Raw genomic sequence first — 24,948 nt, 5'->3', positions numbered from 1 at the left:
GAGTTCCTCCTGAATCGAAGATAAAAACACTACAATGAAAAATTAACAAAAATGTACAATGAATTTCCTTGTTGAAGAACACACTTCCATGTTCTTCCTGAAACTGCATTCAAAAGCAACCAGATGCATTCTTATTTGGGTCCTCCAGCAAAAATGCTGATGCAAACACAGTTCCTTTGAAGAATCCTCAAGAATAAAGTTCACTCTGAAAATGAGTCACACATTCCCTTGTAACATGTCAGCTCCCATGTCCAAGACTTCCCTTTTTCTTCAACCATGAAAAACGGACAACTGGTATGAAGGACTTCCTTTCAAGATGATCTTTTATAAAATAAAATGATAGAAAAATAAAAGCTAATAATTCATTCTGATGAACCTGGAGAAGGTGCTAAAAATGTGTAAGGCAGGGGGACATATTTCAAGGTTGCGCAACATGCTTGGGTCCATCCACATTTCTCCCTCCTCCGACAAGAGTGAACATGGCCATTTTTTGTCTTTGTTTACACAGGAAAGAAAAATATCCAAGAAAAGCTTTGATTCACGAAGTAGGGGCACAAGACATCCAAAATAGTAGCACAGTCTGCCAGTGATGCATCTACCCTGAAAACTATGGGGAAATTCCCTAAGGTCCTTTATAAATGTACCATCATCTTCAAAAACAAATCACACCATCTTACAAGTCCTGTTCAGGTTTGTTGAAAAGTATGCAGAAATAAAATCAGAAGGTCTCACTTGTCAGGAGTAACTTAACATAAACCAAACCACTACATGACCCTATCATTTCAAACAGAGAAATCAGCATCATACACTTCTCCCTGATGAATGGAGTTTAAATGAATGTACACCAGTCTGAAGATGTCCATCACAAACATCCTGGACCACAGAACCCAAGTAACTGTTTTCAGTAAACAAATATATATATTTAACATCTTATTTATCTGTGTGTATCTATGAATATTTATGTAAGGTTATTGTATTTGCTCTACTGTCTGTACTCTCTGTCTGCTCTGTCAATGTATCTTATACAGACAAACTGATAGTGTGTGTGCATGAGTGTGTGTGTGTGTGTGGTCTGTGCTCTGTCCATACTAAACTAGTTTACTTTAGGTATCACCACTACATTCTGTGTGTCACCATTGTATTTATATGCATTCTTCTGGGTGCCTATTTGTACAGTTTAAAATGAGCTGAAGTTGTTATTGTTGTTAGTAGTAGTTGTAGTAGCAGAAGTAGCAGTACTGGTACTGAAATTTAAGAGAAGACTTCTTATCTCCACCTTCATCCTTCTTTGATGGACAGATTAAACCTGATGAGGAGGGGGAAGTCTGGAGTTGGAAGGAGGATGTTCCCTGAGAAAGAGAGAGAAAGTGAGGGGAACAGTAATTCAAAAAGGAAGCTATGTGGGACCATGAATCTGGTACTCACTTGGGTGAAGTGATCAGAACTGAGATTATACTGGCATGAGATCTTAATTTTCTCTATCTAGCCACTGGTACACACCCTTCATAAGCTTCCAGTTGAGATTCTGATAAAGTCACTAAAAGGTTGACCCAAGACTTAGTAGTCTCCTTTACAGTCTGTCAGTCTGAACTCTGAACTGACCGCACACAAGGGTGCACACACATGTGCACCAACACACATGCATACACACAGAAACACAGACAGATTCAGGCACTCACAAAACAAAATAAACACACGCATGCAATCTAGATCTGGACGGTCGGACAACCCCTAGCCACTCCCCCGTGGTGTTTGGGCAAAGCCAATGAAATGGCAACTCACAGATCTATTCAGAGTGAGGACTATCCACAACAATGTGGGGCTTGGAGGAAGCAGTGGCACTCTTCGACACATATGTGTTCATGGTCTTTTCCTGGAGAATGGGACAGACACAGAGAGGAAGAAACAATATGAAAACAATGTGAAGTCTCTGTGTGTGTATGTGTACACACACACACACACACACACACACACATACACACAAATATACATACAAGCACATGGGTGGAAGAGAAATATAATGAGAGACAGAGAGATTGAGAGAGAGTGAGAGAGAGAGAGACAGAGACAGAGAGAAAGAGAGGGACAACACAGTAACAAAGGAAGAAAAAACAGACAAATGTGTTTGCACATATATGACATAGCATAAGTCCGGGCCAAATGTGAGGACTGAGATGTGGGCTGCAGGAAATCTCCAGAAGACTGAGGTCAAACAGAGATTGGTGGACACATGTCTCTGTTTTTGGCCTGGATACATCCGAAGAGGCCGCAGAGACAGACAGATGAGTGGAACAGCGGGGGGCCCTGGGGCGGGATGAATGGAGTGTTTGCCGTGGGCCGCGCTGGCAAGCTCTCTACCTCCACCAGCTGGTGCCAGTGCTCAATGGGTTTGCGCGGATTCGCCAACATGGCCGTCCAGTGCTCCCGGCCAGGTCCCTCAGCATCGCTGCCCACGCGACACATCCCTATGACCTCATTGTGACCAATGCTGACACAGAGAGAAAGAGAGAGGAGCAAGGGAGAGATTACAGATCAGAAGCTCCGGAGGCAACAGGGGCGAGAGCTGGCATTTCCATCCACTTCTGTTGACAAAGTGTTGAGAGAAAGGCAGAGACAGAGGTGTGAAGGCCAGACAAACACACTGACGGAGCTACTTCAACGGTGCTCAAGCGCCGCTTTTGATTAGCATTACATAACTGGCATTCATTCGTCAGCCTTTATGCAAAACAACTTGGAGCCTGTGAAGAAGAACGTGACTCACTGGATGGAGCAGTGTTCTGGAATAAATGCACCGGTTTTACCTCTTACACTGCAAATATTCGCAGGGGTACACCCATGATGAGCTGGTAAAACTGAATTTAGTGAACAGATTTTGTATGAACTGCCGATATCCCGTAATGTAAATAGCCAAGTTTTATGAAGGAGGCTTTTGCAACAGTTCGAATTTGGTATCTCCCCAGTTTAGTCAGACTAGCTTGTCATTCAATTGAGGCTAAATCTTGACGATAATATTTGAGGCTAAACCTTGATAATATTTTGCTATGAATTATTCCATCCAGATTAATATCAGCAATGTGTGTAGCATCAGATTAATCACTGTGATCAGTTTTTTTACAGGTACTTAAGTAATGAATCTGGATATCTGGACTGATCTTGGATTTAAATCATTTTCAAGACCTTATCCTGCTTTATTTTAGTTGTTTATGTCAAGATCACACCCCTGCTCTGCATTTCAGACTCAAAGGTTATGTCAAGATGGACTGTGCCTGGGTTAGGTAGGTATATTGTGAATTTCTATCAAATGTATAACTACAAACCATGAAAAAAATGTTCCCTATCATTGCAACAATACTCGCTTTGGCCATTATATGAAAAACTGCAGACACCAAACTACTAATGGAATATCAAATTCAGGCTTGTGTCTTATAAAAATAAAATAAAAATGGTGCATGGTAACTGGCCTATTCTAAAGAGACATTTTAAGGCAGTGCTTTGAAGACATGGGCTCGACAGGCAGTGGACATCGTCCAACTTTCGGCAGCCAATTTTTGAGTCAAATGTATCAGTTAAGTGTGGTCCTAGTATAAGCAGTTATTTATGTATGCACACCATCATATGGGCGACAGCTCCAACGTGTGAATAAAGACAGGCTTGTATGTCACACACTGGCTATTTATGTCTTGCTGTTTTTGCACTTCTGACTGACAGTATGTTGAAAAAAATAAATACAAACACGGTCCTATACCAAAAGACAAGCGGACCAAATCTGTGCCAAGTATATTTCCTTTGCTTGCCACATCGGTTAATCAAAAACAACAGCAATAAGGTGGCACACAGTCAATGTATGGTCAGGGTTTTTTACTCCTTCCAATAATGTGTTCTTAGACATTTGTGGTCCGTAAAGTGATTAACAAAAATCCCACTGGTACTATGTCCTATGTAACCCCACAGGTGACGCTAGCATCACGGTTAAGCTGTTTTCTCTTGTCTGGCCTCACGTAATATTTTAAATTGCACATTTTTCACAAAAAATGCTGAATAAATACAGCGCTAAATTTCAGTGGGACCTCCAGCACTCCCACCATTTCCAGTGTTTCATGGAGCTCAATGGCAGGCCACTTTTATGTCACAGCTTCTATGTGGCCGCCTGGTAGGTGGCAGGCGGCCTTGTGCATGACTAACACAGCGTGCATTTTACAATCCATCTTTTTATTTCCTGCTTTGCTCCGTATTTACTAGATTCTGTATCAGGGTACAATGCGAGTCAAGGGTACAGCAACAGTGGCTAAGACACGATTCAGCCCTTCAGCACTGTAGTTATAAGCCCAGTCCTCTAACCACAATACTGTGCCACGGTTACAGCACCTGTCCAGCATCCTTGCTCAAGTGCGTCCGTGAATACTCCACTCATGTCTCCGTCCACCCACTGCTGATAGCATTCTCTGCCACTCTGAATCACAGTGCCTCTTAGGACTCCTTTATGCTATTCCCTTCCTTTCCCTCACCAGAGAATACCACCTATTCTTCAGAGCGTGTCACAATGCCCTGAGGCTCGTCACTACATTTCGCACCAGCACGTACTTCACTGTAACAGGTCTCACGTGACACGGCTCTCCTCACCAGTCGTAGTCCATGACGGCGATGATCAGAGACACGCTGTCGATGTTCTCGTAGGGGATGTCGAACACCAGCGCCTCGTTGTAGGTGGGGTTCAGCGTGTTCTTCTTGATGGAGGTTTTCCGCTTCTTCAACCTCCTGCCCTCGCAGATCAGTGAGGCTTTTACATATGGATCTGTCGCAGAAGGGAGAGAAAGATCATTATGGACATACATATAATGTACTTATTAACAGAAACAGAGCTGAATGAGGTGGCCGTGTGGTGCGGTGGTAAGGAGCAGGGATCGTCAGTGAAAGGTTATCAATTCAATTCCCTGCTGGGGCACTGCCATTGAAACCTTGGGCAATGTACTTAACCCACAATTGCCTCAGTGAATATCCAACTGTAGAAATGGACCATATGTAAAACTGTAATCTATGTAGGTTGCTCTGGATAAGAGCCTCTACTTAATGACCATAATGTAATGGTTGCAACAACTCTTAAGTAAAGCACTAAAGTAAGTGAAACTTTTAACCAGTTTTCAAAGCTCTAAAGTTAGAAGCAACAGTGCATGTAATAGTCTCACAAGGCTCCAAAGAAACTGTTCATTTCTATTACTTTGTGAGTAACAGCAATATCTGTACTGCTGCATTATATAAATGGCATGACCATAATACATTAACTGTAAGTAGATGAATAACTTAATTACATTGAGCTTAGTGCTGGTTAATTAAAGAACATCAACACTATGGACAGTCGTACATCAGTTACACTTACGATCCAACTGCACTATAATGAATTGATTGATTGCTGGGTTAATTACCAGAGAAGCCAGTGAGGTCCATGGCTTTCAGATTAGTGGCCTTGATTACAGTGGCGGTCAGTCGGCCAGCCGTAGGCAGATAACAGAGAGAGAAATTCAACTCTCCCAGGTCTGCCTTCTCCTGTAGGAGTCAGAGAGAGGGAGCAAACTGTATTCAGTTTCTGCAGTACACTAAAGATGCTGAGAAGCCACTCTTTCAGTTCATCCCGGAATACTTCAGTGTCAGTTGCTACCAAAGGATCACTTTTAATGGCTTATACCCAAAATTTGGGAATAAAAATAGCTGTGAAAAATTAGTTTACATTGGGCTAGTCTCAAAAACAATGCTTGGGTAGCTGGTCGCTGTCACTTGATAGTATTCATGCTGTAGGTACTAATGGACAGATTGTGGGCGTGCTCAGTGAACAGGTTGGGGGGGTATGCTCTCACCGCTGTCCCCTCCACGATGTCCCTCCACACTGGCTTCTCCCCCGTCCCCTCGCTGAAGTCCAGAAGGTTATCCACCACCACTTGTCCTATGAGGTCGTGTCTGGAAAAGCGATCAAAGTCGTAGACGGAGAAGTGGAGCTTCCGAGAGTGAAGCTCCGCAAGAGGCACCCCAAACTGGAACGTCTCGTTGAAAACGGGGTTCAGCGTCTTTCTGTGGACCTGAGGGAGAGAGACAGAGAGGAGAAGAGGCCCTCAGATCAGTCAAGGGCTCACAGCTGGCTGCTCCTGGGCCTGTTGTTTGAGGTTCCATCTTAAAATGGCTGAACTGCAGCAAAGGGAAATATGAAAAGGGCTGGGGTGAAAGCAGTTTCAAACAGGCAGCTTGCTCGATAGCTTTTGGTCTTATTCAGCAGCAGCACCCCACGATGCTAATTAATTCTGACTCTCCGGAAAATGCAGGAGACTAAAAGTGACACTGCATGGAGGGGCGGGCGAGAAAGAGAAAAAAGGCGAGAATTTCTGTGCCCCTGCTGTTTTGGCCAGGACGCATCTCTGAGCAGTAAACCAACGGAACCATGCTTAAGGTGACAGATGGAGGGTACAACTGCACATCTACGATGACAGCGAAAATAGAACTCCTGAGTTCAAGTGCTGCAGTGAGGATAATTTCACTTAGAGGCACCTTGTTGGGGGGGGGGGGGGGGGGGGGGGTCTCCTAAAAACCTTGGACTGCAGTGGCCCCTGAAGTTGCTCTAAGAGATGTTGAAAATAAAAGAACTAACAAAGAGGAGAGTGCGGTACACATCTCCCGGCCCTGCTGTGCTGGAGCGAGTGCAAGGCGGGTGAAAGGGGGGAGATACCACCTTTGTCTGAAACTTCTTCTTCCTGTCCGGCAGCAGGTAGATCTTGACATAGGGGTCGGAGAAGCCATTGGCATCCTTTGCCGGGAGGTCTATGGCTTTCAGGATCTTGACAACCAGCTGTTCTGTGCTGCGGGGCAGAGCAGATCAGGATGCAGCACTGAGAGAGGAGTGCACATCACTAACGGCAACACAGACTTCTACAAGACAACACACTGCAGCACCACTTCAGATGTCAGATGCAATTGATAGCCACAGACTGCAAGTACAGAGCATGGGGCACATAAAACATTTGCTCTGACTGCATTGTACACCGAACAGAAAATATTGCAGTCTCTTTAGCGCACGCTGTATGGAGAATGTAGACATATATTATTTAATTAGTGGCCTGTGGTCAGCATACAAGCACGGCATTCAGAGAACCTGCCATCTAATCCAGTTATATCTGCAGTAATGAGGATGCAATCATTTCATTAATGGTGGGAGAGATCTGCACAAAGACCAGGCCATTAAAGACCAAGCATATTCAATCAATCTTGAAATACTCACATTATTCATGGTTGGCAACATGCATATGGGCAATGTTAAAACACTAGGCACCTAAGGGCTGTTCTCTTACATCCTATCCTAAGTACATCCTTATTTACATTTAAAATGTATATATGGTTGCATTTGATGTTTATTCTATGTGTGTTATTATGACGTATTATGAATTTGTGTTCTAGGGAGAGTTGTATCGTAGTATGCTTAGCTTTTGTCAGAGTGCACACGTTAACTTGTGGCTGAGCTTGAATAGTGTTATGCTCACACTCACTGGTCTGGGAGTGTTGCTCATTTAAATTGAATAAATACACTTATGTTCTATTGTGATGGAAGTCGCTCTGGAGAAAGATGTTGTGTCTTCAGAATCAGAGAGTGGAGGTTCTGTCATTCTTGGCTTTAGTGCATTCTTTTGAGCTTTTTTTTTCACTTGTTAGACTTCCAATCTGCTTTATGCATATGCACATCCTGAACTGTAATTGAAAATGATGGATGCGTCTTGACCACATGTGACTGCGGTTTAAAGCTTACTCTGATCACTTATCATGGCGATACACTGAATGTCATTAATCAATAATGACAATCACACTCACATTCACACTCACATATACATCTGGGACTCAGATGGCATGCAATATTACACAAAGTCCCGAGCATGGCATCAGGCATACTCCACAGAGACTAAAACTATTACCGCTGGCAGTGAAGGAAAAAAAAAAAAAACATCACACCACAATTCCTAAGAAGCAGCAGTCCAAAACTAGCTGCAATCCCCAAAGTGCAAATGTGTCTGCCTCTTTCTGCTGTGTGAATAGAACTACATTTCCCAGAAGGCCGCCATACGTGTGACTCTGTTACACTGACTGGATCTCATGAAATACAGTTTGGTCTAGCAGGATACTTGACTTTGATGTACTGCAAACTGATGACACTTCCTGAAGCGCAGCAGTTTCAACCAAATATGGATTGAAACTCTCTGGATAATAGCACAGGGGATAAACAAGACAAGAGCACAAAATAAAGGCAAGCATTATGGTGCGGTACTGTCAGATACAGAGTGAAGATTCATAGATATCAGTGTAACACACGCATACACACAGACTGTACACACATTCTGTGTAGTTAGAATGTAGTAAAGAACAAGATCTATCTAAACAAGAAGCAGTCATCAGTCTATCTACATGAATGTATGCAGCATACATATCTCTTTTGGTCTCTCTGCCCCTTTTTGTCTGTATGTCTCCCTCTTTCTTATTCTTTGTATTACACAGGGGTGTTATTATGTGTTGACAGCCTTCCTTGTTTAAAGTGGCAGCCCATATATAATTCATCATAAAACTGCCTCTTGCTCCTCCTTTTTTTCAGACATCAGCAGTTTCTTTATTTTGAATGGTTTTCAATGTGACCTCAAAAAGGACCCAAATAGCAAGCAGCAGAAACCCAGGGGAGAGCCAGAATGCAATTCATTGTGCAGTAAAAACTCATTCTATTTCCTCTCCTTCTCTCCTCTGTCTCCCTCTTCCTCTTTGTCAGACACTGTCCCCTTCTTTATACGATAGAAGTCTGGTGTAGAGCTTGGGAGCTCTATGTGTGCATGTGCGTGTGTGTGCGTGTGTGTGTGTGTGTGTGCATGTGCGTGTGTGTGTGTTTGTGTGTGTGCGTGTGTGTGTGTGTGTGTGTGTGTGTGTGTATGGGTGTGAAAACATACAGAGCACAGAACACTATGACACAAGGCACACAAACATTTTGAAAGACACAGAGAGTAGCACAATAAGGTAACGAACATGCTGGCCAACTCACTTGAAGGCGTAACGCAAAAGGAAGCTGATTTTGCCACAGGTGTCACCCTGTTTCCCTTCCCCCTGCTCCCCCTGACGTGGTCTATATAGTTCCGGCTTGATCTGGCCAATGCTGGTCACCTGCTCGGTCTTCTCATCACCGTGGAAATCGGGGCTGGAAAGCTGGTGGGTCATGGGGCGTGGCCTATGAGAGAGAGACAGGAGGACAGGGCAGTCAATACAAAGAGAAACACCCACACTGACTGCAATGACACAAAGGTACGCATGCACGCAGCACATACTGCATGTGGACATACAGAGCCCCTGCACAGAAACAGCGCCAGGTGTTGAGACTACAGAATGAGGAGAGGGTTAAGCGCGACGCAGATGAAGCAATCGCCTGGCTGACGAGCCTCTCCGCAGCGCTCAGCGCCGGACAGCAGTTGGCCAGCAGCTTGACAGCGTGAGTACTGACCGTGCGGAGACCTGCTGCTGGGAGTGAGCATTGGGGAGGTCTCTGTGCGGCTGGGAGACAGGGCCAGAGTCAGACGCTGGGGGCAGCTCTGGAGAGGTCTGGCTCAGCTTCAGCCCCCCTGAGCAGGAGGGAGAGAGATTAAATCTTAATTTACCGTATTACGCAATACCATGCCTTACTATTTACCGCCCTTCAAAAACTGATGTGCAATTGTCAGTCGTCTTCGAACGTACACAGCCCTGCTTACGATTGATTCCCTGTCCTTAATATTTACTGAAACAACAGGGATGTCAGAGAGAGTAACAAACGTTATGCATCACAGCACAAACGCTGCCCCGCTCCACAGTGACTTCCATCTGTTTCTGCACCCCCCGTGATGACATCACAAGCTCCAGCGGGTTAGCATACTAGCACTGACTGCTGTTACAGGCATGAAGAACCTGAGGAGGACATCTCACCCCCAGCAGAGTTGGAGTGACAGTCCATGTCCAGGTACGAGTGTTCCTGCGTCTCCTGGGGACCCCCCACCACTCCCCCGATGGGGGTTCTCTCCGGCCCCCCAACCACACCCCCGGCTCCTCCCCCTTCTCCCCTCTCCACCACCAACATATCTGAGAAATGGGGATGGTGCTGACTGGGCTGGGAGAGAGAGGGGTACAGGGAAGAGGAGGAGTGCGTCTCCTTCCTTTGTAGCAGAGGCGGCAGGAGCGAGGACCCCCCGGTCCCGCCCAGCCCCCCGACTCCTCCCCCACCAGGCAGGAGTCCAGACGTCAGGCTGAGGCCTCCTCCCTCCTTGTCCCTCCATGGCAACCAGCAGAGCTTCCAGGACACGAAGAGGGAAACAGACAGCAGAACGATGCCACAGAATGTCACTATGACCGAGAGCAGGCTAACAGAGATCTCTGAGAGGAAGACAGAGAGAGGGATAAAGAGAAGGGATGGAGAGAGAGAGTGAGAGAGAGAGAGAGAGAGAGAGAGGTGGAACAGAAATAGAGAGAAAAAGGGAGTGAGAGAGAGATGGAAAGAGGAAAGATGAGGAGAAAGAGAAAGAAGAAGACAGAGGAGAAAGAGAGAGGGAAGGGGAGAGAAAGAGAAAGACCTTGAGTTTTAAAGTGACTTTATTTTGTCAAACCATTTAGGATCTGTATATTTCAGTTCATCCCAAAAATAAAACACAAGGAAACACTAGATATTCATTATCTACAGGTGCCCACATCACATCATACTTAATAGCATCACACCCCTCTTAAACTCTCCTCCAGCCCCAAGCCAAAAAGAAATTCATAAGTGAAAAATCTGAGACAGAAGAAGAGAGGGAGGTAGATTGCCAAAAGAAGACTTCATGTTTGGTCAGTACAAAAAAACAAACAGTGGAGACAGAAATGCATATGCTCCTACATAGTGGACAATATTTTTAAAAAATTATTTAATGATTTCTTTTTCAAATTAAGAATGACTTTAGTTTCATGGAAGACAATGGAAAAACTGCAAAATGAAAGATTTGTTAGGGATATGACAAACAGTCCCCCACAGCACAACTCAGCCTTCCACAGCTTTACAGACAGTAGGTCAGAGTCCAGCACTGACTAAGGGCAAATAGATCACATATAAAACATGTTATTCTTAAACTTACAGAATTGGTGATAAGTGATATGTAACAAATATTATATGTTCATTACTTTAAATGTATATTTCTTACTTTTTGCTCTTTTTTTTTTGCATTTTTGCATTGTGAATTTTGGAGATGTTTATGAAATGTGCTTCATTACGTGGAAGCATACTGAATTGGAGTTAATAGAATTAATTTGAAAGAGTCGGTAGACATTCTGCTACAGCTGAGAAACTGAAAGTATTGTCTTTATTTTTAAGCATGTTGACATTTTACAGTTAGGTGTAAAAAGGTTGCCAACAGATCAACACCATTTCAGTGAGAGTGGCAGAACACCGAAGCTTTTGAATTTTTTAGCCTGTACTTTACTCAAAATGTTGATTACAAATCTTCAATAAATGTGATTACTAAATGTATACATGCTTTTTTTCATTTACCCTAAAAAAAGAGCTCATGGCACTTATATTACTGTGTAGTTATAAAGTACCTCTTAGGTCTTTTTGGATTTGCTGCCACAAGTACTCAATACTAGCCTTACTGAAAACAAAAGCACTTGCCAGTTCTGCTCTTGTATACTTGTTGTGACATTTTAGTTAGACATTGTGAGTTAGCTTTAAAAGGGTTGCCCACACACTAACACTATTTCACTGATGAAGGCAGTATGATTAAATGTCTGAATCTTTCAGCCTCATCTTTGTTAAAAAAAAAAAGTTGAGTGTGGATCTTTTACGAATGCAGTTACTTCTTGTTATATTTAGAATTATAACTGTTTTCTCTGAGCAGCAATGTTTGCAGTCATTATAAATTCATAGCACTTTATGGTGAGAGAGAGAGAGGCAGAGAATGCATGATATGTTGTTAGCCTTTTCTAGTCAGGCACCTCTGTAACTGAGTGTGATTTATTATTCAGGCCTCTTCGAAGGTAGACACAGAGAGAGAACAAGAGTATAGAGAATGGTGAAGGAGCCCAAAAAATTACGAGGAGTAAAATTTCAGATCCTGAAAAATAGGGTAATGATGGGTATGAATGAAAGAGTGGAGAGGCTGACAAACTGAGAGGGGAGGTCTTAACAGCAGCCAACGGATTGAAACTAACACAGATGACAAACACAATCGGTCATATTCAATACCTTAAGTGCACATTATGCTCATCTGCTAATTGACCGGAAACTGGATGATTGCAAATTCATGCAAGTTCAACAGTTTTTACAGGAGCATCCACATACTTCACGCAGTGCTATTAAGCCAGTCCCTCCACACCTCCATAGGGTCACTGAGCAATTAAGCTTCAATCAAACTGTTCCAAAGAGACACATAGAAAATAATTTGTTACAGGGATGGGGATCCCACCCCTGGGGGAGCAGAGAGGTGCTCCACAGCGACACTATCAGCTATCAGTCTGTGTGGGACTGCTCCCTCCACAGGCGGAACACCAGCGTCGGTCTGGCAGGGGCCGAGTGTGGCGGTTATCAGGTGTGGTAGATCGTCCCACAGCCTGGCTGTGCATGTATCTGTGTTTCAGTCAGCGTGTTAGAAATGCCAATCACTCACTCAGCGTCTGTCAGTCTGTGAATGTCTCTCTCTTTCTGTCTCTGTTTCTCTCTCTCGCTGCCCCCCCTTCCCTGTTCACCTCCTTCTCCTTCTCTCTTTTGTGAATTATTCAACAGTCTGTGTATGTCATTAATTCCACAGTTGTTCAAAAGATATGATCAGGGAGGGAGTGGGGGGGGGGCATTGATCTGTCACTGCGGAGAACAAGACACAGATGGAGAGAGTAAGGGAAGGAGACCGAGGGGGAGGGGCAGAGGGAGAAAGAAACAGATTAGCAAACATGTTGAAACAGACACAGTGGCTGACTCTCAGTCCACAAACAGAGAGCAGGGAGGGCAAAGAGGTTAATAAAGGCGGCAACAGAGGGCCACGCCAATATGCTCACACTACAGAGAAACCGAGACAGGAAAGGTGCAGGACGAAAAATGGGCGAAGCCTCAGAAGGAGAAGGGTTTGTGTACATATTGATCTATGGGAGAAAAAACAAGGGGATAAATTTAATACCTGTGCAGCTGTCAGCAGTCTAAGTATAGTGGAGAATCGTGACGACTTGTCTCTCTAGCTATACAACCATCCAAGTAAATGTATGCTCGCGCCAAACCCAGCGCAGAGTAACACAATGCTAAAATCAGCGCTCTCTGGCTATCGTCAAGTGGTTTGCATATCAGCATATGCAGATTCGGTCTGCAGATTTGGTCTTCATTACATGAATATTATTGAAGAATTCCTACCTGCAGTAAGGACTGTTTTTGTTATTGGGTCTGAGCAGAGGGAGACGAGCTACGAGACCTAGCCATTAAAATACAGAGGATTCATTTCATTGCCGATTCATTTATTCCCTCATTATGAAACGCGACACTCGCAGAAATTGATAAAAATACAGGATAACTTTTATTAATAATACCTGCAGGATATTCAAATTATGTAACAGCACTCTGTTGCTTTGCTGTTCTTAATATATTACTGTCACTAAAACAGCACATATACAGCTCTATTCACAGTGACTACAATTTTAAAATTCTGTAAGGTGTCTTTTCTTTCTTTCTCTGAATTGTTATGTCAGCTTGATTTAAGTTAGAGTAGAAATGAATAGTGTTTGGTTCTTGAAGCAGACATAAATATATTTTAGTGACCAGTTTCATAAATCTATACTTTCTTTAAGAACCAAAGAACTACATACAGTAAACAAATGTCCAGAGCTTATAATTAAGTAGAATCAGGTATGTGGTTGATATAAATAAGTACGAGACATTAGCGTCCAACCCTAATTTCCCTACAAACTGCAAACAATTCTCACTCAGACACTAGCACCTGAGCCATTTGTAAGTGATGGGAAAACATGGACATTGACCTTTATGCCAGAATAGCACAGCACTGATCAGACAATGTGTAGCTACACAGTAACACAGGAAATCATTGAATCACTTATTACCATTTCAGATGGCCAGAGTGTGGACACTGATTCTGTATTGTGGAGAAGCAGCGTTAGAGGCAGAGCGAGGTTACAGGAGTAGAGTCCAATCCTCGAGTGAAACCCATGACCCTGGTGTCCAGAGCCCAGTGCTCTGGCCACTTCATCTCATGCTACTCATCTATTTGCCACAAGCTCAGCTTGTTTCTTTTGCGCTGCCCTTGTTCCATCTGACCCCAGCATTGCCCCGCTTATATCCCTGTGCCTGAGGCAGTCTCCCTGCTCCTGATTCTCAACATACTCCCATTTCTTGGCTCTTCAGTGCTGACCTTGTACCTGATCATTATCTGGTATCTCACCTGAGTCGATCTGCCTGTTGCGGCCTCTAAACATGTAGATGAAATCCTGGCAGCGCTCGCTCTGGCTGTAGCCTCCCGAGTGGAAGCACAGCTCCTCCACCAGCACGAGGGCCTTCTTACACAGGTCTTCATCCCAGTCCCCCGACATCCTCCAATCAGCATTTCACTCCCCACCTCAATCGGCCTATCGCAATGCAGGTGCACTCCGCCGCCGGACCAGTAGAAGGGTGCCTGTACCGAGAGAATCCGGGCACTCTGTTTGAGATGGGTTGAGAAGGGGGCTCTTCGGAGAGGCTGGGCCAATCAGGCGGCTCTGTGGGGACACCGCCCACTTTGGCTGAGTCAGTCAGAGGTCTGCACCCATGAGTGTGTGACTCAGTGAGTCAAGGTCTGCATTTTAATAGCTGTCTGTGCTTCTGTGAGACATTGTGAAGGAAAGAGAAAGATAGAAAGAAGCACAAAGGAGAGTATTAGAACTGTAGAGAAAAGGACATAAAGGAGAGATGGAAAAGGACAGGTATGAAAATGTGGAGTCAGGAAGAGAGGGGTGCAGGCAGGGAGAAAGGAGAGAGCTGAATGTATTCAAAGTGTAGTGTCTGTACCATAACTATTTAAAAAGACACTATCAAACCAGTAATGTCAAAAACCCACTTTGAAATAAACTGCAGAATTTTAACAAAATTTTAGTATATAATTCTTCATGCATACCACCATTATCAGTATAAGTATCAATACTAGCAATAGTATTATGCATACCTGTCGTAAGAGAGAATACGCTGCTAAATGTTGTTTCCCATGATTAGGTCATAACTGCAGGCCTTCTAACTCTCCATGGAGATGCCTGGAAAGTCCTTCCACGAATATCCTTCAGGTATACTTTTAGCTGTTATATTTCAGGGAAAGGAGATCTAGCCATTCAAATGGTCCTAATCCTCTTCCGAATCCCTGGACAAAAATCACACAAAGCTCAGTCAAAACTGGAAAACAAATCTGCAAGGGAATGAATATCATAAAACAACATCAGGCCGCAGCATGGGTGCAGAGTAGGATTCTGGATCATGCAGTTCCTATTGAGACTTTTACTATTAAATGTGATGGTTTTCCTGGTTGACACTTGCCTGGAATAAAAAAAGGATTACTTTCCAATAAAAGCCTACGGTAGTGGTACAAGTATTCATGAATAACATCAATCAATTTACAGTGTTTAACTGTCAGTGTTATTACCTTACAATACATTTGTTGTATACACATGAGGTACAGGTACACATAAGCTTTCAAAGCTTTCTGTTCTCATTCTGTCTCCAAAAACAGGTCAATGTTTTCCCTCTGCCCCCTCTCCCTTTTCCATCTCTTAAATGCACACACATACACACACACACGCACGCACACACACCTCTTTCTCAGACACAGACATCCAAGTACGTACGCATACATCCACACACTTGCCTCTCTCTCCCCCTCCCTCTGGTTCAGTGGCTGTATGCACAGTAACTCTCCTTCTCCTTCCATGAAAAGTGTATTAAAACAGTTGCAACTAAACAATATGGGCGAAATGGGACTCATTGAGTCCACATGTGTTTATATTGTGCTAATATATATTTTACAATGCAATTTTAAAAACCCATTACCGTTTATTGTGGTGAACGAAACAAATATGTGGTTATGTGTACCAAAATTAAATCAATAATCATCATTTATCTCTGGCCTCCATGATTACCTTTAAGAAACTAACCATGGTCCGCCATCTGTTCCATAAAATTCCTGCCACAGCACGAAGTATATCTGTCTGTTGATCAATAAGATTCATCAAACACCTACCAGTCTATGTACACAGTGATCGGTATGTATCATTTTCTTTTCTTTCTTCCTTCTGCTAATCTCTCTATTGATCACCATATTAACTGCAGTAATGAGACAATCCGTCTGTCAGGAAAGACTAGTCACATGCTTACCTCTCCTATTCAGAAGATTTGCATGGTTTCTCTATTTCTATCTATCTATCTATCTATCTATCTGTCTCCTTCTGCACGTAAATATAAACCACATAATATACACGATCAACACAAACCAGGTCATAATCGATTAATAGGTAAAGTACACTAAGAGAAGTACTATTTACCATTAGCCCATTTATCTGTCCATCTCAGACGTTTAGTCAGGTGGATAAAGAGTCCGGGATGAGAGCATTAAAAACAGCCCCCCTTCTCCCTCCCTCACTCTGTCAGTAAATCTGTCTGTGCTTTCACTTTAAACCCCCACGTATTTCATGATGAGAAATGACTCTCTGGCAAAGAGCTGGACATAAAAAGAATCTCGCCGGTTATGGGGCACAGGAGTGGCGAGGGGAGACAGGGGAGTGGAGAGAGCAGGGAGACGCAGAACGGAGAGACAGAACAAAAAGGAGAGATGAGGCAGAGCGTGGAAAAAGCAGAGAGGAAAAGAGGGCACGCCACAAATAAAGGTATGGAGAGACAGGGAAAAGGACGAGGAAAGAGGTGAAGGGACAGAGATGGGAACGAAACGGCCTAGAGTCAAAAAATGAAAAAGGGGCAGAGAGAGTACCAGTGCACTTATGTCTTGTGTAATAAATACATTTTACACAAAGTGCAGACAGCATATAAACACCAAGATAACAGTACCGATGTATTCAGAGCAAATGCGCACATAACAATAAAGCTACTCAGGTTTATGCTGGCAGTCACAAGCAGTGTGCAAAACACAGGCGTGCACAGTCACAGACATCGAGTCTGTCGGCCAAGACACAGACAGCTGCAGGCACAGACAGTGAGCTACTGTGGAGACAGACCCAGCAAACACAAATAGTGAGTTACATGCAGAGTTGCCGACACAGGCAGTGAAGTCGATGCAAGCAACTGCAGACACAGACAGCGAGTTAAACACAGACATACGCAGTCACAGAGCGCGAGATAGACACAAGCAGCTACGGGCAGACAGATGCTCACCGAACAGACAGACAGATGTAGACACAATGAGTGAGACACAGACACAGACATATAGTGAGTTAGATGGAGACACATGCAAAAAGAGAGGGTGACTCAGACACAGACAGTGAGCTAGACATAGACATAGGCACACACAGAGAGTAGTCAGACCGACAGACGCAGGCAGAGGCACACAGAGCAGGCCACTATTGACACCAACAGACACAGATACAGAAGGTGAGCTGGGCAGAGAAGCAGAGGCAGACAGTTAGATGGAGACAGATACAGACAGACGTGCACACAGACACCGAAACCCACACGGCTACGGTGAAAGACAAAACCCTCTCAGACACAACTTTCCATTGACTGCTGTTCTATTTTAAATCAATACCCTCGCGCCAAGCAACAATCCACACAAGGTGAACCCACAGGACAACAAGGAACGGCCAGAGAGGCTACTGCATAGTTCAGGAACAGCATGCCCACACACACTGTATATTATATGAGAGCGTCAAACAATATTCCTCTGGATTCCTTCAGGATTTCTCTTATATCTGAATCACATCAATGTGATTCTGACACAGTTTTATCCTCAATATTTTCGTTAATTTCAGCAACTCCAAACACATAGCAATTTGAGGGAAAGTTCAGTGAAAGTAGCTTTTTCTACATTTACATTTTTTTTTTTACATTTTTCTCTTAGTAAACTGCAGGAAGTGTCCTTTTTTTGTCATGGACAGAATATATTATGTTGGAAATTAGTGACACTGTTTCATTTTTCCTAAAAGTTACCCCAATTAAGTAGTGCAAATTAAGACCACACAAGCATCCCCTGTACCCTGGATACCCACTCTAGATTCCATGTGGGCCTGTTAATATGTATTATTTGTGATTCTCCTCTTATTATCAAGACTCATGTTCCAGCTGCACCAGCATAGAACTTCCTCTGACTCATTGAAGTCATGTCTTTTGCCCTCTGGCACTCACAGGAAACTCGCAGTACCTCCGAGACACAAGTGTACCTGCCACTGCAATTTATAACCACGCTGATGTGATCTTGCATATGGTTTCAGCTCTCCCAATTTCAACACCAAATATACAAGGTACTATTTCAGTGTTGCATATTTGTTTGGGCACTGGTTATTTTCAGAACTGTACAGCTCTGAATATAAACTACATGTTTAAAACTATTGGTACTGTATATGTTTATGTATAACAGTAACATCGTTAACAGCAGCTAAACACATTCATTAACCATAGAAAAAATGTATTATAGCATTATAATGCTCATCATAAATGGTGACACCAGGCTCCTTCCTTGACCATTTGGTTACTGTCGATTGTTCAGGAATACCTCACTTCACTGCTAACATTAAACCTGCTTTTACACTACGGAACACATGAACACGACACATTATGTTAAGACAGTTGACATCCCATTGCTCATCTGTGGAAGCCAGAACTGAAAACGGAACGTGTTATGCTTGGGCACAGGAACAAATTGGTCCTCTACAAAGAAAGAACTCTCTTTCAAAAATCAACCTGTCTGTTTCCAAGTGTATCCGTTGTTGTATTTTCAGCCAGAACATCCTTCAGGGGTTGATCAAGATACAGCCACAACTGGACATATAGACTTGTAAACCTTAAATGTTCAGCATTGAAACAAAACATAAAACTGCAGACTAAACTAAAATATGGAGGTTCCCAATGATGTCCATATTGTATGACTGTCTAAGTTTGTAATGTTTAACACATTAAAATGCATACTTAACTAGACTACACACCTTAGAGTTTCTAAATTTTGCTTTGTATTATTATTTCTCTGTGATTCCTGTCCATGAAGGCCCAAGTACATTTAAGTCTAGGAATATGTTTTGGTAACAGTACAACCTCCAGTATACTGCACAGCATTGTGAATGGTGTTGAGCATAATATTTAATAGTTATGTTATTTGACCTGTAACCAGAAGGTTGCAGGTTCAATTCCCATATGGGACACTGCTGTTGCACACTCGAGCCACAGATGTGAATTGCTTAAGTAAAATTAACCAGCAGTACAAATGAATTATAGTAAAAATGTCAGGTGTCTAAGCAAATAAACAAAAACAGATCTCCCCATCATAACTGTGGAACACTGTATGACTCACAATACCGGTGTATCACTTTGACTTGGGCAGAAGAGGGGGTGGCGTGAAGAGGAGGGTTTCAGACATTCGGCACGTTTCAGTACCCCCCCCCCCCCAACCCACCCATTACCCCTTATTCTCGACATGTTTGTATTTGTTGGCCCTATCGGATCATGACGGAAACGCGTTAAAAGTTAAATATATGAATATTACAATGGCGACAACCCCTAAAAAGCACGCGGACATGCATGCACTATGCACACTTGCGCGAGGGTAAAACACATACATCATGCGTGTACATGTAACATGAAGTCACGTCAGATGTTTAAAATTGTACGTTCACAAACACATTCGCAACATCGCCATACGCTCTGATACAGTATGCACATATATTTGCAATAGATGAATGCGTGCATATGCATAGACAGATAGCTACACAGACAGACATAGTTAAGGTTGTGTGACACAAGTGTACAATATACACCCCAAAAAACAATTTAGCATATCTATAACTTACATATAACATATTTTTTTGGCTAACCTACATATTGTACAGGCAGCAAAGCCCTATACTTTCCGTAATAACATTGTCTTTACATACCTCTGTATGTTACCCCTCTTTAGCCCCTCTTCCTCATACCTCTCCTCTTCTTGATCAAACCAAAATTTTCAGATGCGTCGCGCTTAGAAAAGGAAAATCCCACCCACCACCACTAATACCGGAAAAAAGAAGCCAAAATACTGCACCTGAGATGGAAGAAGGTGATGAAGGGATAGACCGGGCTACAGAAAAAAAAACGATAGGGATATCCTTTATTTCTCCCCTCTTCCCTCTCCCTATTTCATCCTCTCAGTGTAATTCTTTTTCAGCGTCTTCTCACCCTCGTTTTTATCTCCGTTTCACTCTTTCCCCTCCCTCCCTCTCTCTCTGGATTGTGAACGGAATACTAAGAGGTTTCGCGTCTCCGCTGACTGTATAGCGCGACTAGTACTAAAGACATGCTGATGTATGTAGGCGAAGAGAGGGGGAGAGAAAGGGGGTGGAGGGAGGAAAAGGTAGATGGGAGGGGGGAGGTAGGAAAGGAGGAGAGCAACCGAATGGTCCTCGGGGGGTGGACCAACCGCTAGAGGGAGACAAATATGAAGTACATTGTGCGACGCGTGACTCTTAAAATATGGAACGGCTAAATTGGGACCCCAGGTAGCTCCGGTTGTATTGACACTGTTTGTTCGCGATTTATTAACATGCGTCTTCTGTAGATATTTGATTTAATTTATGTTATTATCAAATTTTACCATTAGCGCCGCTCGCTTACAACTATCGCTCACTTACTCTACCACTCTCGTCTCTCTGTCACTCACTCACTCTCTCTCACACACGCACGCACACACAAGCAGTCAAGTGGGTGTGACAACTACAGCAGGAACCCCCACAAGTAAAAAATACAGCATGACCGATGTAAATTCCAAAGATTATTTAAATCACGCCGCGGTATTCATATTTTTTTGCCATCATGGCAAAGATTACATAACTCTGCTATAGACCTCAATAGCAAGTTAATTACTATGGAAATATTTTCTATTTTATTAATTTTATGTTTTATATTTCATCATATTTCGGCTGGTTGCTGGAAGGGGGTTGCCAAACTATTTGCAACAAGCAACGTTCATTAATTAATGCATTCATTACTGACGACCAGCGGGCTGGGGGCGGAGGACACCTCTTCCGGCGATATCTTAGATTTGAATCGCGCCCCCCGAATCCTGGCACTCGCCTACGATCAGTCAGCAGATTGAGCGGGCTCCGTTCTTCCGCTATCGGGCTTCTGGGCACGCATCAGTCCGGGAACAAACGAGTATACTCGGTCAGAACCTGCGCGTTCACCAAAAGGAACGTGCCAACTTGGACAGATGCCCGGGATGAATAATTGAAGCTAGGACACCGCTGTGAGTTGTAAGGCAGTGCTCACTACCCACTCCATTAATAATAACCGTGTATTCTATAACTGGAACAATAAAATGAAATAAAATATGGATATACAAATACCGCAGTAGAGACTAGACTATATTAAATGAGAACATTTGAATAACTGTTGAATAACATTTCTGGGATTGAGGTTACCATTATCAATGAAAATAATATTTGTGACTCACTAATGAAGCTGTCGTTGCTGCTGTTATGACACTCTTGGCACTGCTGACAGTAATGATAACACATATGATGATGATGATAATGACAATGATGATGAAGATGACTGAGCCCAACGACAGCAGTACTAAAAAAAAGGATGAAGAAGATGCTAAGAGTAATAATGATCTTGATACTTACATGACCACTCTTTCTGTCTTTGTAGGGTGACATGAAATGGCACACAGAGACAGCAGGAGAAAGATAAAGAGAGCAGGGGGATTGGGAGGGGTACCCTGAAGCAAGGGATGATTGACAGATAAGTGAGTGTAAACAGCTGCCTCTGCTGTCTGTCACTGCGGAGTGGAAGGGAAGTGAGTGCAGTGGAAGCGGAGCGGACAGCCTGGAGAGAGAGAGAAAGGATCAGGAGGAGGGTGAGGGCAGGAGCAGATCACAGAGAAAGCCAGATACAAGGAGGGCAAGTGGACAGAGAGGAGAGGAGAGGGTGAGCGTGTTCAAGGGTGGAGGAGTGTAATAATGGAGGCCGGAGGGGCGGGTTTGGAGAGAGGCGGTGGGAAATTTGCATAGGAGTACGGAGAGCCTTAGGGAGAGCCTGAGGGAAGGAGGATTCCCGTCTCTGCTGGTAAACATCAATGGTCACAATTCTAACCTCTCTCACCCCGGGAGTATATACACACACGCTCAAAGGCAAGCATGCACCCACACACATGCAGGCATGTGCATACACACACATACAAACATATACACATAGGCATGCACGCAATGCACACATGCATGGACACATGCGCACATGCAAGTGTGTAATTACTATGTACTCCTTCCTGAGAATCCCATCCACATCATGCAACACAGCATGGTAGGGTAGACTTCCCTAACAACAGAGCTTCAGATGCTAGGTACAACCGGTGGTTTCAGTCTACCTGGTGAGGCAGTCCAAGAGACTCAGAAAGGCTTAGATACAAGAAGAGAGATTAACAGAGTCACAGAAAGGCTAGACTCTGAGAGACCCATAAACACATGGAGACTCATAGACATTCATAGTGTAGCTAGAAGAAGAGAGACTCGGAAAGCCACAGGGAGACACAGCGAGGCTCCAGGAGACTTTACAAGGCTCCGAGAGGCACAAAGAGACTCAGATGCAGAGAATTAGATGCAATGAGACTTCTAGGGGCTCAAAAAGTTCAATGAGACTGCTTTGACCTTTATAAATCATTGTCATCTTTGTTCTGTCAATAAAGCAAGTTCAGTTTAATTGTAAACTGACTGGAGAAGGGAGAGAGAGTGAGACAGGGCTTAGAAGAAAATGGTAGGTGTGCAGAGACAGGAGAACTAAGAACAGAGTGGCCTAATTGGACACAATGATTCAGTAATAAAAACAAAGACAGAAACTGTTTGAAGTCAGCCTTGTCAATTTTCATTATTAAAACAGAGCACCATCCTGCTTATTTCCTCTTCAAATTAGCTTCCACTTGTTTGTTTTCATGTTCATTCAATTGTGTTCTTCATATGTAGGAACTCTTTGAAAATGCTGTCACAGTGAGTCATGCCAGGGAAGCGTTTGATTTAAATCAGGAGAGAGAGAGAGGGACGGGGAAGCCATTGGTTGCAAGGCAATAAGTGCAGTCCTCCTCCCCCAGACCACTGATTCATTCTGTCATTCCTAGATAGAAACATTTAAACTCCGCAGTGGCTGTCACTTTCTTTCTCCCCATTTATGTTATCGGAGTAGGTTTGTGTACGGTAGAACGCCAGCGGTAAGCGAGCGCATGCTGCATGAGGAACTCCTCCTTCAGGGACAGTGTTAATGTCAGGAGGTGAGCATCTGCTTATCTAGGCCAGTAGGGTCCAGGCAGCTGTAGAGCCCAACCACGCTGACCCTCGCTCCGTGCCCGCTCGGTCAGCGCGTGCTCGGTATTAACCGCCTCCCGCCACGTGTGCCTCTTTTCCTTCTTCATCCCTTCATCCCGTGTTGTTACCATGACGACAGTCTCTCAGGGCATGTCGCCCACTCTCCTCTTTCTCCTTCCCTCCCTTTGCTTTTCTTCCCTCCCTTGCCTTCGCCTGGCACCTCTCCCTCCCACTCCCCCCTCCCCTCCTCCCCTCACCCACTTCATCCAAATTAAGAAGAAAAGATGTATGACACGAATTTTGAAGAGGAGCCAAAAGACAAGGCAAGAGAGATGACAATGCTGGAGTGCACTGATGTCAGACAATTTATGACAACACGATAAACCAGGATCTGTCTACGGCACCACATTCGAACAGTCTTATGTCAGTATGCCAAACCATATACAGCAAACAATGGATTCTTTCTATGATAACGCACCCTGGTGTGGTTACATTGTAATATGACTGTGTATGTGTCACACTTCCTATATACCCCTTTAAACACACTGGCATAAACTCTGCATTTCTTTTGTCTACTTTCCGCTGTGTCTGTCACGGCAAATCAACCCCGTCGTGTGTTCCTGCCTAATCAAAGACATGTTCTTAGCTGCAGCACACATCTTAATCAGTGCAGAATAATCATTTGGTCAGCTTCACTGCCTTCTCTCATATACATACTACTGTGCTGTTTTTGCAGCCCGTAGTGAGTAGAACAGTTAGCGGTTTCCTTTCATGCTCGAGTCCATGGGGTAAACTTCTACATTCCTCTTTTGAAGAAAGGTTCTTACCATAAGTCTAATTCTCAGAGGACAGAGCCTGTTTCTGTTCATACAGTCTGTTTTCAGGATATTTTTTTCCCCTCTGTACTACATCATAACCTACATATCGTATTGTTTTCTCTCTCTAATGCTGTGCTGTAAATGTGATGCAATTATTGTGGAAATGAATTGGAAATATGACTGTAAAGATTGCTGAGATCTCTATCACCCCATTGCTCAGATGTATTGGGTGATAGCAATCAAAGTGCAAACTGTCAGAGGGAGTAGAGGCACATCTACACACACACCTATATATATATATATATATATATATATATATATACACATATACAATTCTTTGCAATGTTATCCATTTATACAGCTGGATATTTACTGAGGCAATTGTGGATTAAGTACCTTGTGAGGGTACAGTGGTAGTGCCCCAGGGGTCATACAAGTCCTGCTCCTGCCCGCCTGCCCGCCTACACACACATACACACACATATATGTATGTATATACAAAAAAGCATAGAGTATGCTGTTTGCTGTAATGCCAATTTTGGTTCATCAAGCTAATAGGCAACGATTAAACAGCAGCCAATTAACTCTGATCATTAGACTGAGACGAAATAGGGAGGAGAAAGAAATGAGGATG

The 24,948-nt window shown here is 43.6% G+C and overlaps 1 protein-coding gene across 4 annotated transcripts; it reads right to left on the bottom strand.

Annotated features, from left to right (window-relative positions):
- Positions 1-409: 409 nt before the first annotated feature.
- Positions 410-20,495, bottom strand: syt3 (synaptotagmin III). Of its 4 annotated transcripts, none has more exons than XM_036553323.1 (13): positions 20,101-20,495; positions 15,189-15,377; positions 14,433-14,848; positions 9,961-10,404; positions 9,503-9,620; positions 9,050-9,232; positions 6,713-6,839; positions 5,850-6,068; positions 5,421-5,541; positions 4,621-4,792; positions 2,359-2,488; positions 1,783-1,873; positions 410-1,349 (listed from the first exon to the last, which is right to left on the bottom strand). In XM_036553323.1, exons 3-12 carry the CDS (start codon positions 14,578-14,580, stop codon positions 1,787-1,789), a joined length of 1,749 nt encoding a protein of 582 aa, XP_036409216.1. In that variant the 5' UTR covers positions 14,581-14,848; positions 15,189-15,377; positions 20,101-20,495; the 3' UTR covers positions 410-1,349; positions 1,783-1,786. The 4 variants fall into 4 exon arrangements, with proteins under 4 accessions (XP_036409216.1, XP_036409218.1, XP_036409219.1 ...); XM_036553325.1 differs by having other exon boundaries at positions 14,433-14,845; XM_036553326.1 differs by having other exon boundaries at positions 14,433-14,663.
- Between the last annotated feature and the right edge of the window lie 4,453 nt (positions 20,496-24,948).

Source organism: Megalops cyprinoides, chromosome 19 (assembly GCF_013368585.1).
Source record: "Megalops cyprinoides isolate fMegCyp1 chromosome 19, fMegCyp1.pri, whole genome shotgun sequence".
NCBI classification, from domain to species: domain Eukaryota; kingdom Metazoa; phylum Chordata; class Actinopteri; order Elopiformes; family Megalopidae; genus Megalops; species Megalops cyprinoides.
This window is presented reverse-complemented; position numbering and strand designations above follow the sequence as displayed.

What these genes read in the sequence shown, in the direction of transcription:
- syt3 (XM_036553323.1), bottom strand. Translation starts at nt 14,580, where the DNA reads ATGTCGGGGGACTGGGATGAAGACCTGTGTAAGAAGGCCCTCGTGCTG. An exon ending in GGACCTCACTGGCTTCTCTG is followed by an intron (nt 4,793 to 5,420) that starts GTAATTAACCCA and finishes CTTCTGCGACAG; the next exon opens with ATCCATATGTAAAAGCCTCA. An exon ending in ACTGGCACCAGCTGGTGGAG is followed by an intron (nt 1,874 to 2,358) that starts GTAGAGAGCTTG and finishes CCCATTCTCCAG; the next exon opens with GAAAAGACCATGAACACATA.